Source organism: Python bivittatus, unplaced genomic scaffold (genome assembly GCF_059951505.1).
Source record: "Python bivittatus isolate LINGU-HERP-01145 unplaced genomic scaffold, Pbiv_v1 ctg000530_np1212, whole genome shotgun sequence".
In the NCBI taxonomy this organism is placed as follows: Eukaryota; Metazoa; Chordata; class Lepidosauria; order Squamata; family Pythonidae; genus Python; species Python bivittatus.
In genome coordinates, this window is record NW_028277085.1 from 7,244,942 (window position 1) to 7,264,985 (window position 20,044).

Below are 20,044 nucleotides of genomic sequence, written 5' to 3' on the forward strand. Positions count from 1 at the left end.
GGCTAGGCCTATACAGAATATAAGGCATTTCCAGAAATTTGTTAAGCCTCAAGCATGTACAGCTGATCACATCCAAGTCAGATGGTTACCAAGTTCCCACTTTTTTTTTTGGGCTGTAGTTTTGCTATAGTTTAAGAACTAGCAGTCCTCTAGTCTTCCCTGTAACTTTCAAGGGAATTTTATCTCGTCAGGGGTCAGCCCTTTGAGGTAGGCCAAGTTAGGAAACAGACTCCACAGACTATTGGAACTCTATTGTTGCAGGATATAACAACAGATATCTTGAAAGCCTGACAGTTTCTCTCTGCTCCATCTTATACCCAAGAGAATCAAGGTGGGGCAATCTTGAGTTTCTTTCTTGCCGTCTTCTCCATTTCGGGGTTCAGCTGATATTTACATAACCACTCTTGCATTCCTTCTTCATGGCTATCTCAGTACTCCGCTACATCAGATCCCCATGTCAGGTAATATGAGGAACATGCTAAGGAATTCCAGATAATTAGTACTCCTTTGAAAATATTCACATGGCTCGTTTTGTAGGATGCAGCCCTTTGACTGTTATTTGGATTTGGGAGGTAGCCACAGTCAATTGCACAAAATGATAAACCTAACTTATGGGAGGAAAGGAAAACTCTACTGTGATAATAACCATTTAAAAAAAAAAGCATTTTAATACTTTTATTATAATAATGACAGCATACAGTCTGGCTTTGTGATGCAAGTCCGTTCATGGGTTTTTTTTAAACAGAAATTTCAACCAGAATAGAGTTTGTAGCATACAAATGGTATTATCTGTATCAAAAATATTAAAAGTTAACATTTGTAAACAGTGTTAAGCGTAATCACATTCTTTGTAGTATGATATGGAAATATTCAATTCAAGATTTCAAAAATGAGTCCTAAAGACAATCAACAAAATATGAGGTTAATGATGAGGGTAAGTGCATACTTAAAATTGAAAGCAATTCCTATCACTGCCAAAGAAGCTTTAGACTGAAAAAATGCAGAACGGTTTCATCTCTTGGGAAACCAGCTCAGTTTTATATTAAACCCTGAGCCACTATAACATGTACTATTGAACACATGCATCCTTAAATGTAAGCTGAGTGAATGTAAGTTGCTCAGAGTCAGAAAAATCATACTGCATTATACTTCCTGCCTTCCAAAAAAAAGGATGCAGACACCCCCACACCCAAATTGTTAAAAGCACCATCATGTTACCTTTCCATCAGATTGTTTTATTTCCTTCCTCACTTTCTCCTAAAATGGAGTGGGTTGCATAAAGCTAAGGATGTCTAATTCACCCTCCTTCACCCTTTTCCCAATATGGCACCCTCTGGGTTGGTTGAACTACAGTTCCTATCGCCCTCTGCCAACACAGCCTTTGAGCATGATGTGAGTCGTAGGTGTGGACATCCAGAGAGCATCTGGTTGCAGAGGCTGGTACACCAGCCAACTGTTGATCCCTCTTGCAACTTAACAATCTCCACCAACCACCATACCAATAAACCTAGATGACAGGAGAACAATTCAAATCATATTAGGCATGAGGAAGTTAAGAACAAGTCCGTCTCCAGGGAGAATGTTCCTTGGATCCAGCTGTGACATGCTAACTCCAGTTTGAACTACAGAGCAAGCAACAGAAGATATACAACAGCAAGGCAAAGTAAAGGCTCTCTTCTCTGATTTCAGAAATTGCACACTAATACCAAGAGCATATACTAGTGTACAGTACAAGCATCTCTCATGTTTGGCTATGTTAGTGTAGCACCACCAGTCGTAGTGACACTCAGAAAGTAAATCTGCCCAAGTACACATAATGCCATTAAGGAGACTTGCACACACGTACAAGACTGCAACTGTTTCTCTAAAAAAACCAGAAAGTTGCATCCAGTGATGGACACACCCAACTATATATATATATATATAAAAAAGCAAAATATATTTCATCAAAATGATTTTGGAAACAGAGCTCTGAGATTAAATAAAGATGGTGTTTCCTCTGCAAATCCTATTCTATATACAAAATGGGTACAATTGCCCCTATTTTATGTTACTGCTAATATTTCCTTGCCTTCCTCCTAACTTGCCCAAGGCCAGCCTGATGGGCTATATAGTTGCCACACAGTGTGAAATTGTCAAGCTGTAAATCAGTGGCAGGATTTATAGTGGTAGTGCTAACACAGGACAACATTTCACAGTGACAGCTAAGCTCAGTTCATAACATTTGAAGGCATTCCATTAGTTCCAGCTGCTGTAAGGACTAAAAAAAAAAACATTTTTATCATTTTAAGTGAATCAGGTGCCCCCAAAAGAACAAGTTGGAATTGTGGACCATCCCAGTTTATCAAGCCCAAGAAATGTACAGGCCTCCAGGGTCTTTCTTCTTGACAAGTGGGAACAGCAGCAGGAACCAGAAACACAATAAGGGGAAAAAGCATCACGCCATATCCAAACTGGGAATTCTAATTTATAGCTTCCCTACCAAACCAGAAACTTGGTTTGGACATAATGGTAAGCATTTGCTGGTTAGCAAGCAAAAATAACTGGGCAGCATTTCCTACTACACTTGCTCTTGAGTAAACCTTAAATCAATATTCTGGATTCATCTTTTTGTGCAAATGAGTCCAGTGTGTGCCATGTAATTATTTGAAAATGAAGGATTCCCCTTACAAATTAGGAGGTGCAACACAATTGCTTAAGACAGTGTTTCTTAACCTTGGTGACTTTAAGACCTGTGGACTTCAACTCTCAGAATTCCACAGCCAGCAAGTTGGGAGCTGGGAGTTGAAGTCCACAGGTCTTAAAGTCGCCAAGGTTGAGACACACTGTCTAAGACAACATATATTATGGGTCATACAAAATCTGGGTTGGCTCCAAGAGGGCTTTGCCAGTGTGGTACATGGTAGGTCCCCTCCCAACAGCCATCAATGTGCTTCATCTCCGGCCTACCTTGAAGCAGGAATAGCTGGCTGAGGAGTTACCACTGAGAATGTCCTAGGATGCCACCACATGACCAATGCAATGCACTTGGGTATTCTGGGAGATTAAAATCTGAATTCCCAACAGAGCCTTGGACTAATGCTCAGCTAGGTGTGCCAGGACATTCTAGGAAATTCAGAAATGATAAATTTCTCTGACCCAGCAGCCTAGCAGGGGACAGGCATCAAGGTGAGCTGCGACAGCATCTCAGATTGTGGCTGGACAGAATGTGTGAAATTTCTAGGGAATTTAACCGTAAGTCACAGGGTATTTTCAACCCACCTAAACAGGGCTTATTAAGCACTAGTGGACCAGTACGCTGTGTTACAGCTCAGCAGCTATGGTTTGATATGCTGCCACTTATATATACATATATATTCTCTCTCTCTCTCTCTCTCACACACACACACACACACACACCTACACACACGCATTTAAATACCAAGTAGCAGAACCCAACACGATGCTGATGAAATAAGAAAATGTCTCTATAAATACATCCAGTCTGGACATAACAAAGCAAAGTGCGGACATATCATGGATCTGCAAATTAATAGAAAAATAAACCAGCCAGCTGCCAAGGTATTAGGGTTTAAGGCACCCAGCACCATTTTTGCCAGCTTAGCTCACCATGAAGAAGGAAAACAAGAAGCAGCAGCAGCAGCCCTTAAAATGGAATAATCTTCTTAGAGCAAAAATCGTCATCTTCAGGAAAGCATTTTGAATGGTCAAGAATGGGGGAACAAAAGAAGCATTAGCCGAAGCAACAATGTACCATTGCTGCAACATATGTGGTGGATGAAGTAATCATTTTCCTTTGTTTTTTTAAGAATTCCCCCCACCCAATACACACACATTTAAAACATTGTTTTGATGCCTCAGTGCTTATATTAGAATTTCCTATTTCCTACTGGATAATTTACTCCCTGGCAGCTGAAACAGTTTGCCCCCTTAACAGCAGCTGTTTACTCTGCAGCTACTATGCCACCAAGGTTAGAATTGGCATTAATCCATCCAGAAGCCATTGCTCCCAACTCCTGAAGCAAAAAGGAATTAAGGGAATCAATCTCAGGACAGATGGGGCTAGCAAGTTTTCAAATCATGTATTGGATACCAGGACTAGTAATATAACTTTATCAAATATATATATAGAGGAAGATATATATATATATATACACACACTCATCCGTATGAACAAAAAAGAGGAAGGCCAATTCCAGTCTTTTCCCTTCTATGCAAGTAAGAAGAAATCTTGGAGTTGCTGAAGCCCAGGTGAAGTGGATGTCCTTCAAGGGGCTCCAGAATCTCTGCTCTTTTGCACTTCAGATGGCCAGAGGGTTTATTGGTGGTCTCCTTCCACTCTTCGCTTGCGAACTGTCCAAACAGAAGGGATGGAGCAGCAGGACAAAAAGAGAAAACAGAGAGGTAACCTGGGTGTGAATTCATCATGTTCCATTCAGTAGAAGGGAGGGTATTAATCAAAACAAATGGGGCACAGGGAGGCTACACCCCAAAAGGACAAAGAAATGGACGGAGTTGGGACAAAAAATCCAAGTTAGAACTGATTCAACTTTAAACAAAATTACAATTAATATTTAAAATCAAAGAAAGGCACTGAAAAGTCCAACATGAGTGACTAATTCTCTTCGCTATCATTAAATATTCCAATTCAGCGGTAACCTTTGCAGGGATTTGGGAGAGCTGCACCCAAGGAAACATCTTACATCTGCACATTCTGCCCACCCATACTCCACAGCCCTGACATGCCAAACCACGACACAAGTAGCAGCTGAAACCTTGGCTGAACAGGATAGACGTGCAGCAGCAGAAAAAAACAGAAGGAAAATGCATGCAGGTCTATGTGGGAAAAGCATGCAGACACACAATTAGAAGACCTTTTGAAAAGACCTTTCTCTCACAGCACTTAATATCAAGGGAGCACTGGCCATAACCTCTTCAGAAGCTTCAGGGCTGAAGAGATGCAAAGATATTTGCAGAGATTTTTACTCCCAGACGCCAGGCTAAGAAAGGAAGAAGAAAGGAAAAAGAGCAAGGTAACAGATTTCACAGTATTGAAATATTACAGCTGGGATGCAGAGGGGAGAGGAGGAGAGCAGAATGGCTCTCAGACGCTGAAAACTAAAACAAAAACCAAAAGATTCCAGTTTCTGTTATATGGTGGAATACTTTCAGTCTCTTCACTCAGATGACCATCTTGCAGCTCATTAAGACGAGACGTGCATGAACAGTTCGGCATTCCTGCACAGCACCACTGCTCTTCCCATAGCTGTGAGTTGCAATTCAACCTGGAATACTCTACCTAAGGATGATTTCTTATACGTCACCTGAACTGAGAAATGAAAGGGGTTACTTTCGGAATCAACCTATACGTCCATATGAGTTTTCCAGAACACATTAAAATGGATACCATTCTTGGCTGAATTACTGCTTGGAAGAGTGAACTACTAATTCAGATTGGGATTATTAATCACTAAACCAAGCCCACTCATTCTTGGTGGGATACTTTAATCACAATTGTGTCCTGCTTACCTCCAGAATTATAGGACGAGGTTTCCCTTTCAAGGGTTTTGCTGTATCTCATCCAACCACATGAAGAAAATGGGAGGTGCAACCAAGGATCATGTGGCCAGGGATGTGCTCCTCTCTGCTCCTCCGTTGCTCTTCCCATTTTCTTTATACGATAGGATTAGTAAGCCCCTTGCCTGTATTTATATAGATTTTAGGTGTATGTGTTTCTCTCTATAGCCCATATACATATTTGAAGTAGATTATGTTTTCTGGCTCTAAGGCCGTAATGAAGATTAAAAAACTGCCAGAAAATGGGAGAAAATATACTTTTCTCCTTCTCTGATAAGACTGGGCCCTGCACTGAGGCTGAACAGGGACAGGACCCAACCATTTCAAAATGCAGAGTTAGGACAATGGCGTTTGCTGCCACCAGGTGGGGCAATGGGCACCTGCTCGGAGGACTGTAAATGGGGACTCGAACAATGGAGGAAGCTATCAACGGTTGCATATTACAGTACACGGAGCCCAAAAAGTAGCTGGCTCAAAATGCAAACTGCTGAGAGGATCTGAGAACAGGGATAGAACTGTTTTTGCTTCCTTGAATTCTTGAAAAGCTGGTGCTCTTTCCAAGTGCCAAACGACCTGAGAAACAGAATGCTGGACTAAACCAGGATTCTCTGTGACCTTGACAGTAAAATGACAATATTTAAACAAAATCAATGAAGAAGGAAGCAAACCTTCAGGAAACTGATTTTTTAAAAACGTGTTTGGCCCAATTGTATTAGAATGTTGAATCACAAGAGGTTCAGTATCACCCTTCTTCCTTCCACAGCAAGGCTAGTCTTACCTAAATCGTTGTTCTTTGTGATCGCGGCTGCTGCCCTGGTGCGGGGTCCTTGCTGCATGAAATGATACCCAAACTTAAGGATCTTGGTGTTTTCCTCAAGCACCTTGGCAATCTCCATTTCTACAGGTGTCCCCAGCTGCTGCCTCTGTCAGAAATCATCCAAGGTGGAAGTCAACTAATACTGGTCTGTTACAAGAGAGTTGCTTGAAGCTGATGAGGTACATCAGCAATAGCAATGTCGGGATTGGGAGATCTGCTTCTACTTGGCTTAAGGCAAACTGTACGGCTTACGCAGCAAGGAATTCTCATCTCCAAAGGCACAATGCGCGTCTTTTGAGATTGAAACCAAGAAATAGTATATTAAACTCAAAGGCTTCGCACCTCATGCTGAGCCATAATATGGCTTTTTGATTTGGACTCGGAGGGTTATGTGAACCCAACCAGTGTGATTCATATTAGGTTGAAAAACACTCAGAACAGCGCTTGGGAACATTTGGGACTGCAAGTGCAGAGAGCACTTCATTAAAGAAGCCATATCTTTTTAAATGTAAGTGGGGGGACCACAGCCGATTCCTTAAAGCAGCCTTGTCCTTAATATGTTTCTGAAAAGGTTGGAAAAGGGAGGCGCTAGTGCCTTGGATGGCCGCTGTGACATCAGGGAAACACCATGTGCCCTCTGCGCACACCAAAGAGGGCCACACAGACATCAACAGCAGGAAGGCAAGCAGGCTGGCTGACCAGTGGGATTGCCCGTGCTGCAAGGCATTATGACTACTGCAGTAAGGAAGGGACACAGAGGCCATACAGAGAGAAGGAGAGAGGGGGCAACAGGCATCCGCCTTGCCTTCCTCATCCCATAAAATCACTCCAGGATTCCTTTGGGCTTTGCTCCGTTTAAAATTTGGCACAATTTCTGTTTTTGCCAAACCACAGCCAACTCAAAATACTTTGCCCAAACTTCCAGAACATTTTGGATTTGAAATAAAGTCCACTTTCTATCTTGTCCCCAACCCAACAACAGCAAAGCCTTGAAGGAAAGAGTCTTCCACTTTTTTAATAGGATAGTGAACAACAACCTCCTTGTGTTTCAAAAGCAACTCACCTACAACAGCGCAGGAAAACAGCTCTCAGAAATATCCTTGAGGAAGATCCTATCTTACAACTTCAGTTTTAAACAAGGCTCGGTTGGCCCACCTTTCAGACCCTCAACTATGTAAGAAGGAAGTGTTAATGTTACCTGGTTATCAATTTTGATCTCTGTCAGGGTTTCATTCTCTTTCAGTGCATCGATTAAGGCCAAGATGCCTATCCCGGTAATGAAGTTGGATTCAACATTGAGACAATTCAGTGTTTGGTTCACTCGCAGCATGTCCGCAAAAGCCTCGAGACACAAAAGACTGGCAATGAAGTTCAGACTGTACAGGATTCACAACAGAAGGCAGTCATGCTTCCATACATATAGCAAATGAGAGAAAGGAGCTGCCCACAAGTGGCATCTCTCAAGGCTAAAACTGAGATGCCTCGGAGCTAGCGGGGTTTGGGATTTCTCTCTCCCTAGTGCCTTCTACAGCTTCAAATGTTACCTTGTTTTCCTGTGGGCCTACTCTGCAAAGTTGGCTTGGTGATACATGCTAAGCTGCCTCCTCGGCTTAAGTATTAGCCTAAGTTTCATCAGCTGACTTTGTTCAAGCCAATTAAAATTCACCAGATGCTATGAAACTTTCACATTCATAACAACTCCTCATCCTGAGTGATCTGACTAATGGGAGAAATCCTTGGGAGATTTGGCTGGCCTCTTCTTCTTAAGGGCCAATCACAGAAGTGGCTCACTACAGTACCTTGGACCACATTCTGGGGTCTCCTTGTGTATCATATCTGGTCCATCAATTACAGTTCATCCCAAGTCTGGAAGAGGCCAGACAGATGTTGAAAACATCTTTAAAACACCTATATCAATGTTAAGATTAAATGGATCTAAAACAGTGTTTCTCAACCTTGGCAGCTTTCAGATGGGTAGACTCCAACTCCCAGAATTCCTCAGCTAGCATGGCTGACTCGGGAATTCTGGGAGTTGGAGTCCACCCATCTGAAAGCTGCCAAGGTTGAGAAACACTGATCTAAACAGTGGTCTGTTGGATGGGCTGGGCCTCCCTCTCCCATCTCCAGTGATCTCACATTCAGACATAGGTTGTGACTGCCAAATCTGGCTCCTGGCTTACAACAGCAACGGGGTCATTGCTCCGAGTGGCTGCAAGGCTGAAGCTCTTCACGTAGGTGTTCATTTCCAGGGCTTTGGCAAATTCTTTTAGAGTTGGAATGGGGATGTTCTGGAAGTCAAGTAAAAAGGCAACCTTGTGAATATTGACTGAAACTCTTATTATAGTCAAATGTCCTGCTTTCCTTTCTAAGTGGTGTGAAGAATCTGTATGTTTACAGCTTCCGATATTCTCTTCCAACACGTGATGGCAGAGGACCAGGCCAGTGAATATGGCCACATTCTCACCCTCATATAATTGCAATTCTATGAATTCTAGAATTACAACTCTCTACCCTAAAAGGATTCTTTTACTCATTTTACTCAATTCTTACCTTTATATTGTTCAGGTTGACTTCAGTAAGGCGAGGATCATTATCTTTAACCCTCTGCAAACTCTCTTCCACATTGGTGGGGTTTGGTGGCTCATCAAAGACCGGGATTATCTTTTCACCTTTGATTATATCTGAATTAAGAGGTAAGAAACACATATCACAGGTGCTCATTATATTTCTGTTACAAGTAATGGCCCTGCTAAACCAAACCTTATGATGAGACTCTATAACTAATATATGATCCAGGTTTTTCATGCTCACTCAGCATCGCATTACTACCAACTCCAAAAAGAAAGCTTTGGCTCAACAGAAAGTGAATAGCAACTTAAGAACCATTTGTAAAAGGTATCTATTTCTTTAAAAATAACCAATTTCTAAATCACACCCTGGGATAGATTGCCATTAGTTACGTCAAGAGGTATCTGACTGCATTAGAAAGTCACTCTTTGCTGGAGTAGCTGAGCTGAAGCATCTTCATTCCTATCACAAATTGAAACTACATGTTAATCACAGCTTAATAAGCATGGCTATCATAATTAAACTTCTGTGCTAGGCTTCTGCTTCAAAGGCAAAGAGAGACTTTGGAGCCGTGAGGGTGCTCACATAACCCCCTTCTGCAACTCCTTAAAGCACCAATGACTTTTCCCAGGTTGTGGGGCATGATCCTAGGAAAAGGGGCTCAGGGTCCTCCCTCTGTGCTCTAGAGCTCTTTCTTGCCTTCAAACCCAAAGTCCTGCACAGCCCTGAATATTATATCCATGTTACTCAAAACCAAGGAAAGACTCCAAAATCCCTCCAGTCCAACTCTCAGTATTTTCTTTTCTTTTATATTTCAAATGTGGTCACCGCCCATCTCACTAGGAAGCGACTCTGGGCGGTTTACAGTAAAAACAAGAATAAATATTAATTAAAACACAGTAAAAATACAATAAAAACCATATGGATACATAAATAATTTGAGATCATGATTCCAAGCCAAATGCTGCAGACTCCCAGGGGTTTTCCAAAAGTTGTCATCAAGTTACTTTTTAAATAGGTAGAACAGGGAAATTACTAAGTTCATGGAGGTAGCCCTATGAAAGGTATTTAATTAACTGATTTTTCATTCAACTTCAATTCAATTTAATCAAATGTTGGTTCTGGGTCATCTCAGTGCATCTCTTTAGGGTGGCTCCACCAATGTTTTGGAACTCAGCCCCCACTCTACCAAAAGCTGTATGTTTCATCTGAAGACTTCCAGCGTGGACACTCACTTGTGAAACCTTCACTGCCGACGCCATTGCTGCTTCCCACGATATCATGAGAGCTGCTTATCAAGTTGTGCATTCCTAGGATAGCTGCCAGGAGAGAAAAGGGTGGAGGAGAGGTACAGGTCATTATTGCACTCTGTCTCTTCACTTCAAACAAGGCACAAAGTAGCAACCAAATGTCCCATGATTATTTTTGCTATCCTCAACATGCTGGGAAAGGTGGAAGGAAAGAGAAGAAGAGGACGACCAGCAGCAAGGGGGATGGACCCGGTTACAGTAGTGACGAGTATACCGATGGAAGAGCTGAAGAACCAGGTTAGGGACAGATCGTCATGGAGAAAATCTATCTACGTGGTTGCTAGGAGAAGTACACGACTTGATGGCACGTAATCAATCAACATGCGTATTAATTTACTGGGAAATAAGGGGATAAGGCTCTGCCCCAAGCAGCTGTCAGTTGAAAATTTAATGTGGGGGGAAAATGAGAGGAAGGGGTAGAAGGCAAGAGCAGTGGAATATGATGTGCCTATTCCAGTTATATGTATTTTGGGCATCGCTTTGATAGACAAGGAAGATTCCATGTTTGTGTTTGCATAGAAAACAGGGATTGGAAGCCTGTTTATTCCGAACAAGGCAGGCTCTCAGAGACATTAGGATTCTTCTGGCTAGCAGAGGGGAATGAAAAGGAAACTATCTTCATGCAGATTCATTAGCTGCACTTGCATACATTTGAGGAAGAATCTGCCAATGGATGTGCAAACGTAGATGTGGCGCTAATTTCATTCCCCACTTCCTTCTGTTGTTATTTTCCAAAAGCCTGCTAGTCAAGCAACATTCCATTCAGAAAAGTCTTTCATGAATATTCATACGCATGCATTTCATCTTCAATAAGCAAGACAATCAAGCAACTCCCCCGCTCCAAACAAAAAACCCACCACCTTAGCAAATCCTACCGACCTGCAAGGTCACACAGTTCTGTGTCTGTAGCACTTGTCAATGCCTCCTCCAGTTCTGGGTCAAGCATCACTTTTTCTTCTATGTAAGATTGTACTGGTTTCTGTTTGGGGATAAAAACTTTTCCTGTTCAAGGGAAGATAAAGATGTGCAGTTTAGGACAGCCTCAGTGCTTAGCTCTGAACAGTTGACTCTAAAACAGAAGTAACCTGGTGCCTGCCTCTGTTTGGGACTGCAGTTCCCATCAGCACCAGGCAATGTTTCTAGCGGCCAAGTACTGTACTTTGAGACCTGATTTTGGATGGAAATCCTGGGGCTTGCAGTTCCCATACAATGGAGGGTGCCAGGTTGGATAAAGTCAACCTACAAGATGACCTTGCATGAAGTAAATGATACTTCAGCCTCTACCAGAATGTCAAGTTAGGAGACAGTAACCTTCTGCCCTTGGCTGATCCCCAAAACTAAGCCAGGTTGGACCTAGTGAGAGACCAGCAGCAAATCTCAGGGCTGTATTGAAGAAATAAAAAAATATTCTGAAAGAAAGCAATACAAAACCGCTTCCCCATTGTTGTGAAGAAAACAGCATGGACATGGACATCAAGTGACCAGGAGTGGAGCTCAACTTGAAGGAAACCTTTATTATCAGAAAAATCTCTCAATGGTTTTGCATTTACACTCCTCTTTTAAACACATCCTTCCTCTCCTGTGAACATGTCTGTATTTTAGAGCTCTTCAGGAGCCTTTCTCTGTGTTTCCATAATGTCTGAGACACAGAGGATGGGACTTTCTCTGTGGTGGCCCCAAGGTTATGGAGATTTACTCAGCACTATCCTTTGATGGCTCTACAATCCTCCTTCCCCCTACACACACACACACACACTTCTTTCTTTCTTTTGGCAAGGAGATGTGGTTTTCCATCATAGGCAGGCAGGAAACCAATGAAAAATGTAGCCTAACCCATAAATAGACTTAACATTGTTTTACAAAACCAAGTAATATTTCTCTTCTAAAAAAAGTCCTGGGAGGAAAAAAAAATTGCTCCACTGATGTGCTTTCTTTCTTCCCCAGTCACTTTACTTCATTACCTCATTTGTCCAAGAGCAGCTTCAAGGGAAACTGGAAGAGGTTCAGAGGCTGGCCAAGAGGCAAAAGAAGAGAGGCTGAAGGAACTAGCTTTGGGAAGATGCAGAAGAAGGAATGTAAGAGCCCTCTTCAAATACAGTACTAAGCACAGAGAGAAGGAGGCTATCATCTTAGAGGGCATGACACAGAAGAAGGGGTTTAAGTTATAGGAAGGCAGAATTGGATATCCCTGACAGTAAGAACAGGTCAACAGTGGAAGCAATTACACAGAAAAGTGGTGGGCTCCAGTTTGGTCAGATGGCCACTTTATTTTGAATTTCTGTCCTAAGCAAGGGGTAGGTCTCCGACAGACTCTTCCAACTCTATAATTATACCACACGTACACACACTTCCCAGAATAAAGTATATCTATATGTAACTCTAACCTTACTTAGATCTATCTGTGTTTAAATGTATACTTACAGGCTGCCTCTAAAAAGGGATTTTTTTTGTATATACAGGTATGTGTATGCTCATGCATACATATGTCTAGGCACATACATCATTTTATAGGAAGACAGAATGTAGATATTTTAATTAATCATAAACTAAGCCTGGCTTAATATGGGAAGTACAACTGCACAAACAGCTGTGGATTTCCTTTCCTAACTCCCTTCACCATCTGGTTTCTGTTTCTCTTACATTTACTTGCACATCATCACAAGCCTTGGCAAGCGCTAACCTGGATTTTTCAAGATAAAATGGTCAGAAAGAAAATTTTGCAGCATCTGGAATCCATCTCAGCAACATTGCAATCAATGGAAGCCAGCAGAAGACTCCAAGGTTGGCATTTTCTTGGGGAAAAATGAGTCATTGGGAGTTGGGTGGCATACAAGTTTAATAAATTAATAATTTATTAAATTATTTAAAAATGCAACTTGGATTTGACAGAATACATTCAAGATTCATCTTCACTCCACCCTTATTTTTATAACCTTATGAGGGCCGAGTGATTGCAATCAGCCAGTACTAGGCTCAATCCATATGATTTACTATTATTCTAAGCCACAATTTGTTTTAACAATGGCTGATTGAACAAACCATGATTTCCTCAAATCATGAGGCTTGTATAATGTCAAGCTATCAATCACCATTCATAAATGATCATGGCAGGCTTTTTTCAGCACTTCAACCAAGTGCAAAGTGAACAAAATTATTGCAAACCTACATCACATCTGAACTTGGCTGCTGTATTTCATGGTGCTCAATCTTTGGTTGGGATACTTAGGATGGGAGCCAAGTAGAGTTTACACAAGAATGTTGCAACTGTCTGTGTTGTCTTGTTTATTTAAATAAATGAAGCCATTAAGGCTGAAACCTCCAGGCTGTTTATTTCATTCACCTCCCATTTTTTGTCTACTCCAAATGACCTGTTACCCACCTGTCAATTCACCAGGAATATAGGGGAGTTGGCCATGGCACAACTGAAGAAATTGAATTTTGAACAAAAAAACCCTCTAGAGTAGTGTTTCTCAATCTCAGCGAGTTTAAGATGCGTGGACTTCAACTCTCAGAATTCCCCTGAGGAAGCATGCTGGCTGAGGAATTCTGGGAGTTGAAGTCCACGCATCTTAAACTCGCTGAGATTGAGAAACTGCTCTAGAACAAAGCAAACTTTCCCTATTATTGCTCCACTAATCATCTATACTCAGAAATAACTATTCTACTGACCCCAAATACTATTAGCAATAGTAAACTTTTATTATTTTTTAAATCTAGAATAGTAAAATATTTTGTCAGCTCTACTTGGGAGCAACTTCAGAGATTGGAGGACTTGCTTCCAACTGAACCAGACACCACAGGGCTACCCTCATTTGAACCATATTTAAACGCAAGCTGAGCTATTCTTCTCTTCCAGATGCTGTGATCAAGCTCCTGAGGATGGGATTTAGCTGCTCCCTCTGTAGAAGGGGGTGTACCTGAAACACAAGTTTGTTTTTCCAAAGCTAACAAGATTCCTCTTGTTTGGGCCTCACCTCTGCTTGTCTTCAGAGAAAAGTTAAGATTTCTTTCCAGGTAATGAGCAAATACTTAAAAGAAAAATCTTAAGCTCATTGTTTGCTCATTCCAGGGGTGAAAAAAAACCCTCTCTAAGGCCTTTGGAAATAATGACTTAACAGCTGGCAGAAGACCAAAAAGCTCTTGCAGATTCTTCCTTCTTGACGCATAACCAACACAAACATTGCCCAGAGAACACATCTGCACATGCGTTCATAAAAGCCATGGAAGTTCTGATGATGATTTGGGAACCCTACATTTATTTACTGAGGAAGCTGCTCAGAGAAGCAAGAACCGGTTTTGCTTGTTTTGAAAACCAGGAAAATGCATCAAGTCTGCCCCAATGCTTATGCACTGATGATCGCCTGAATGCAATGAATGGCATCAAGACAACGAAGAGAGCGTGATATTCAAAGTATTAAGCAGCAGGGCTCCCCCTTGCACTAATTAGGGTTTACTAAACAAGCTGTTCTAGCTTGTTCCATATGTTAAGTCAGAAACCATGTCTTACAAACCTCAGTTAGCTGGTTTCATGCAACATGCTAAGCATAAATCAAATCATATTATTCACCTAAACAGAAATAAGGAGGAAATGAAATAAAATTCAACAACAATGAGCCCAATTCATGGTTTAGCTAGACTGAATAGTTGAGATAATGAACCAGCAATTCTCTATTTATTATTGGGCCCACCGGTTCCAGCCAATATGTCGAGTGATTAAGGATGGGAACTGTAGTTTAAATCTTCTGCAAGCTTATAGGTCCTCCATCCCATCTTATAAGCATGAACATACAGGTAGTCCTTGGGTCAGGAACGCCCAGTTTAAGAATGACCCATAGTTAAGAATGGAGCCTATTGTAGCAAAATTTGAGTTAAATACACAACGATTTGAGTTAATTACACAATTCTACTTATATAGTATAATACTGTTCTGGCTTACATACAAATTCAACTTAAGGACAGACCTTGGGAACAGAATTCGTTCTTAAACTAGGCACTACCTGTATAAACTTTGCAATATTCCTAAAATATTTTCTTCTTTACTCTTAAGAAAGATCACAAGCCTTGAGCTAGAGATACTAAAGGAGCTTCACTAAACAGAGATGAACCCTTCCCCCTCTCCCCAAATGGATGTTGGGGCCTGAGGATCATGGACCAACATGGTGGCATCCAACAGTGCCTTCCTGATGTGTTGATTGGCCATGGAATTATGAGAATTGAACTCAACACCTCTGGAGCACACCAGGGTGGAGAAAGGTGATCTCAAGGTTAGTTCACAAGGGATTGGCTGGAGCTATGGAACAAAGCAAATATTATTTTGGGACCCAGGGTACTACTACACTGATGTCAACAGCAGCCACTTATCCATTTACATTCTAGGCGAGTCTGGGCACACCCTTAATGACAAACAATTAAGCAAGGCAGTTCCATCCATATCCATCCATCATCACAGGCCACATCAAATCTCCTGTATTGCTTTGGGAGCAATTAAGCTGCCTCAGACCAGTTGCATCATAGGACTACCTTACCTATCTAAAAGCTGCAGTATCAGAGGAACACAGGAAGCTGCTTTCTGTTGAATCTAAGCTAGTACTGGTCCATCTAAGCTAGTATTACCCAGACCAGCAGAATCTGACTGGGGTATCAGGCCAGTTTTTCACACAACCTTTGAGAATTCACAGACCCCTAGCCACAAAGCTGCCCTTGTCACTTCAATGAAATTTACATCATAAATGTCATCTTGTGAAAGGAAACTCTGTTACATCAGCTCCCTTTGCAGACTACAGTGACTCATTGTTCCTTTCACCCAAACTGGAACAGGAGGAGAAAACTATCAAGCTACTGTATAGCAATGATGGATTTTAAAAAAAGGGTTTGATCTTTTGGAAAGATGGTGTCTTTTGCCTGCCCTCTTTTTAAACTCCAAGGAAGCCTGTTGTACACACTTTACACACCTATTACCACAACCCAATGCATGCCTGTTCAGAACCCATGGGGCTTACTCCCTAGTACAGCTTTTCCCAACCACAGGAGCTAAGGGATTGGACTGGATGGGGAGTTCACTCATCTGTGGAGGGACGGACTCTCATGGATTCTCTCAGCCTAACCTACTTCACAGGGCTGTTGTTGTGGGAGTAAACTGGAGGTGGATGTATCCTGCCTGGTACTCACAGAGGAAAGGCAACATATACATGAAATAAGCGTTCACACTTTGTACTAAGCTATAATGGTATGTTAAGTGTAATTATGAGGGAACTCAGCCACTGTGGCTTATTAATTATGGTTGATGGCTCACTATGGGGCGCTACATCCAGCTGATGATGGCTTAATAAACACAAAATAGTTCAACATGATATAGGAATCCAGTCTGTGAGTGGGGGTAGAGAGAAAGAAATTGGAGCATGGACAAGCCAAGTTGCTCAGTGGCAGCAATTACCTTTCTTTTCTCCCGTGTAAGGCACAACATCCTCAACATCTTTATGATCCAGTGCTTGTTTCTCCAAAAATGCAAGAAGCTTCTCTCGGTCAAAAGGCCCACAGGGTTTTTTCAAAGTCTGGTCCTTTTGCCGGAAACCTGCTGGCAACAGTGCGTTCTGCAAAATGAAAGGAGCAGGTGAATCCTCTTGCACTCGCACAGACATCAAACCAAATGACAACCTTTACACTGAGGGGGTTCAATATAAAGCCCCGAACATGTCCTGAGAATGAATCAAAATAAGAGGCTTTTGTACATAGGAAACATGTTCGACCTGCTTTCACTGACAGGTCAACAGAGATGTAATGCCATTCCTGGAAGATGAAAAACATTCTCTATCATCAAATGAGTCCTTAGCCTTCTTTCTTATCCCCCTGCCCCCAGCCGCTTTCAAGCAAATCCTTTCAGTCTGGGGCCTCGTTGCTCAGCAGTCTCCTAAAAAGAGAAAGAGGGAGACAGAAAAAATGAAAAAGAAAAAAAAAGAGTGGGAGAGAGAGAGAAGGGATCAAAGAGCAAGGGGACAAGTAGGGAGATCCACCACATTGGCTCTGACCCTGCAAATTCCCTCTAGAGTTTTTTTTATGCACACACAATTAACAATCTCTAATCTTAAAAAAGAAATAGAAAAGAGACAACTCCAAGCAAACTAAAAATACAAACTAAGAAAGAAAAGATCTACCTTATATTTTATATTTATCAATGGTCACTGGTTTACTGATGAATTCACTACCATAATATTAACCGTACAAAACATTATTGTAAAATATCACAAAATCGCTGCAATAATAATACATATGGCTGCATTCTTTGATTAGTTGAAAAGACTGCATGTTCCAAAAGGGATAGATCACAGATTTTCAACAACCATTCCTTGACATCTGGAATAATATCACATTCCTAATTTCCTGATAAACAGTCAAATTCCAAAGCTTTGGTATATTGTTCAACATTACATTATTTATTTATTTATTTTATTGGATTTCTCCGCCGCCCATCTCCCCCACAATAGGGGACTCTGGGCAACTTCCAAAAAACATTAAAACTATAAATACATCTAAAACACATTAAGACCTTTAACGGTTAAATATTTTTCCATTAATCTGCTTACATACATTAATACACTATCCCCAAAAGATACCATCCCCTATGCTGTCAGACAGGAAAAAAAGTTCCCCATTCTGGGACAGGAAGCAAAACAAACACAGATTGTAGAACACGAAAGCAGCCTTGCTCAAAGAGAACAACAGTCTGTCACTTCCAGTGTAGAGTTTCCCAGAGTGGCAAGAAAGATGCCTTTGGAAAGCCCACAAGCAGATTTAGACAAATTAAATGGACACACATATGCACCCCCCATGCTAAAACAAACAAACAAACATTTCATCAAACAGAATAAGCTGCCTTCCCTGAAGGATGACAAGAAGCTAAATTAAATTTAACTGAGTTTTCAGATGGACCTCCAGATGTTGCTGAACCATAGCTCCCAACAGATAACATGGGCAACGGTGAGAAATGCTGGGAGTTGTAGTTCCACCATAGCTGAGACACCACAAGGTTCCCTGCCTTACAGAACAACCTTGTTATAGCAGCATCAGCAAGCTATGGAAAAGCTAACAAAACATTAGGGCCATATGTATGCACCTCTGGATCAAGGTCATCCAGGACGGTTTCCAGTTGCTTCAGTTCTTCTTCAGTCAACTTGCCCAAGATTTCATCTTCATCAAGTTCCTTGTATTTGTCCAAGTCTTTCCGGAAAGGGAGTGCCATAACTCTGGCAGATGAATGTCGAGTAGCTTTTCAAACTGATAGCAAGACCAAGGCCTTAGCTTGTGTTTTTACCTTGAATGATAGAAAGGAAAAAAAAATGTACTCAACGTCTTGAACATTTTGCAAATTGCAAGAGCTCTCTAGTGGGACCCAACAGCCAAACATAGTTCCCTTGAGCGACGCATCTGAGGATGCAAGGAAAAATATCTACAATTGTTTTACCGCTATACTGATGGCCAAGTATTCCTCCAAAAACATAAGATGATGCACTCTTCATAACTAAAACAGGAAAAGTGCTCCAGATCGAGCATGGAAATGTTCATTGTACCTATCAGCAACTGCTCCTTTTCCTGGGCTTACTACCTCCCTTAATACCTCCTTAATTTGAACACAATTTTTCCTGGGACTGTGCACCAGGTGTCTTGAAGAAACCACCGACAGGTAAATGAAGTGCACTGACGCCAAATTCCACAGCACCTTTCCTGCTCTGGATCCAAATGGTGCAAAACATACCTTCCCCCAATCTGGTACCTTCTAGATCAGTGTTTCTCAACCTTGACAACTTTAAGATCTGTGGACTTCAACTCCCAGAATTCCCCAGCCAGCCATGCTGGCTGGGGAATTCTGGGAGTTGAAGTCCACAGATCTTAAAGTTGCCAAGGTTGAGAAACACTCTTCTAGATGTATGTTAATAATGATGGTGGCTACAAGTTATGTGAATTATACCAGAGAGGAAAAGAAAACGAGGAGCAGGAGAAAAGGAAAAAATGATGCTTGGAATAAAGGTAAACTCTATATCTGAAAAGATGACTGTTTTTAAATAATTTTTAGAGCTGGTTGGAAGGATAGGTCTCCAATCCTTTCCAAAGTACGGCTTCCATAAACAGTTTAGATGGATTAGCTTATTTCTAGTTTGTGTCAGTTTCACCTACATTCATAATACCTCTGTTCTTTTTTCTGTATCACCCTGCAAAGTGTTTGGGGGAAAAAAAAACACAGCTAGCTCCATTATCTGAACACACATTTTACCCAAGTTACTCATTTTTGGCATGCCCTGTTACATTATTTTAGAACTGTATCACACAACATTCAGAGAAGTGAAAAGAAGCAGAAAACAGACTGCTTCTTGAGTTTGGGAAGTACAAGAAAGTACTTACAAATCCCCATTTCTGAGCTTAGAGGGAGAAAATGCATAAGGCCATCTCTTTATTCCCTACAGTCTTATTATCCCAATTAGTAAAGGACCAACATTAGTTTAGATCAGTAATGGAAAATATAAACTTCAGTGTTGAAACACCAAGAGGATAGAGGGAAAACAGAGGCAAAATATTTACTAGTCTTAAGAACTACACTGAGACTGAACTCCTAGGCTTATCTTATATAAAGACCATTTCTTTCATCTGTTGAGGTCACCTTCACAGCTTCAACACAGAGTTTGCACACAGGCAACATCAGCTACAAACAAGGCACAAATCACGAGTAGCAACAGCAACACTATTTTTGGCCAAGTTGCTGGAGTTCCAAGCTTCGCTACCC

At 41.4% G+C, this 20,044-nt stretch overlaps 1 protein-coding gene across 6 annotated transcripts in view; it reads right to left on the minus strand.

Moving 5' to 3' along the window:
* Nucleotides 1-661: 661 nt before the first annotated feature.
* Nucleotides 662-20,044, minus strand: part of LOC103054470 (tropomodulin-3) — a 64,575-nt gene continuing 45,192 nt past the window's right edge. For 3 of the 6 annotated variants that reach the window (XM_088148543.1, XM_088148542.1, XM_088148541.1), the window contains 9 exons: nt 18,383-18,580; nt 16,706-16,862; nt 11,152-11,274; nt 10,198-10,281; nt 8,945-9,075; nt 8,575-8,682; nt 7,593-7,736; nt 6,356-6,500; nt 662-5,000 (listed from right to left, as the gene is read on the minus strand). In XM_088148543.1, the coding sequence (XP_088004669.1) occupies nt 4,945-5,000; nt 6,356-6,500; nt 7,593-7,736; nt 8,575-8,682; nt 8,945-9,075; nt 10,198-10,281; nt 11,152-11,274; nt 16,706-16,862; nt 18,383-18,508 (1,074 nt within the window). In that variant the 5' untranslated portion in view covers nt 18,509-18,580 and the 3' untranslated portion in view covers nt 662-4,944. The remainder of the gene's footprint in view (nt 5,001-6,355; nt 6,501-7,592; nt 7,737-8,574; nt 8,683-8,944; nt 9,076-10,197; nt 10,282-11,151; nt 11,275-16,705; nt 16,863-18,382; nt 18,581-20,044) is intronic. The other 3 variants (XR_015797493.1, XR_015797494.1, XM_007422178.4) reach the window with 3 other exon arrangements.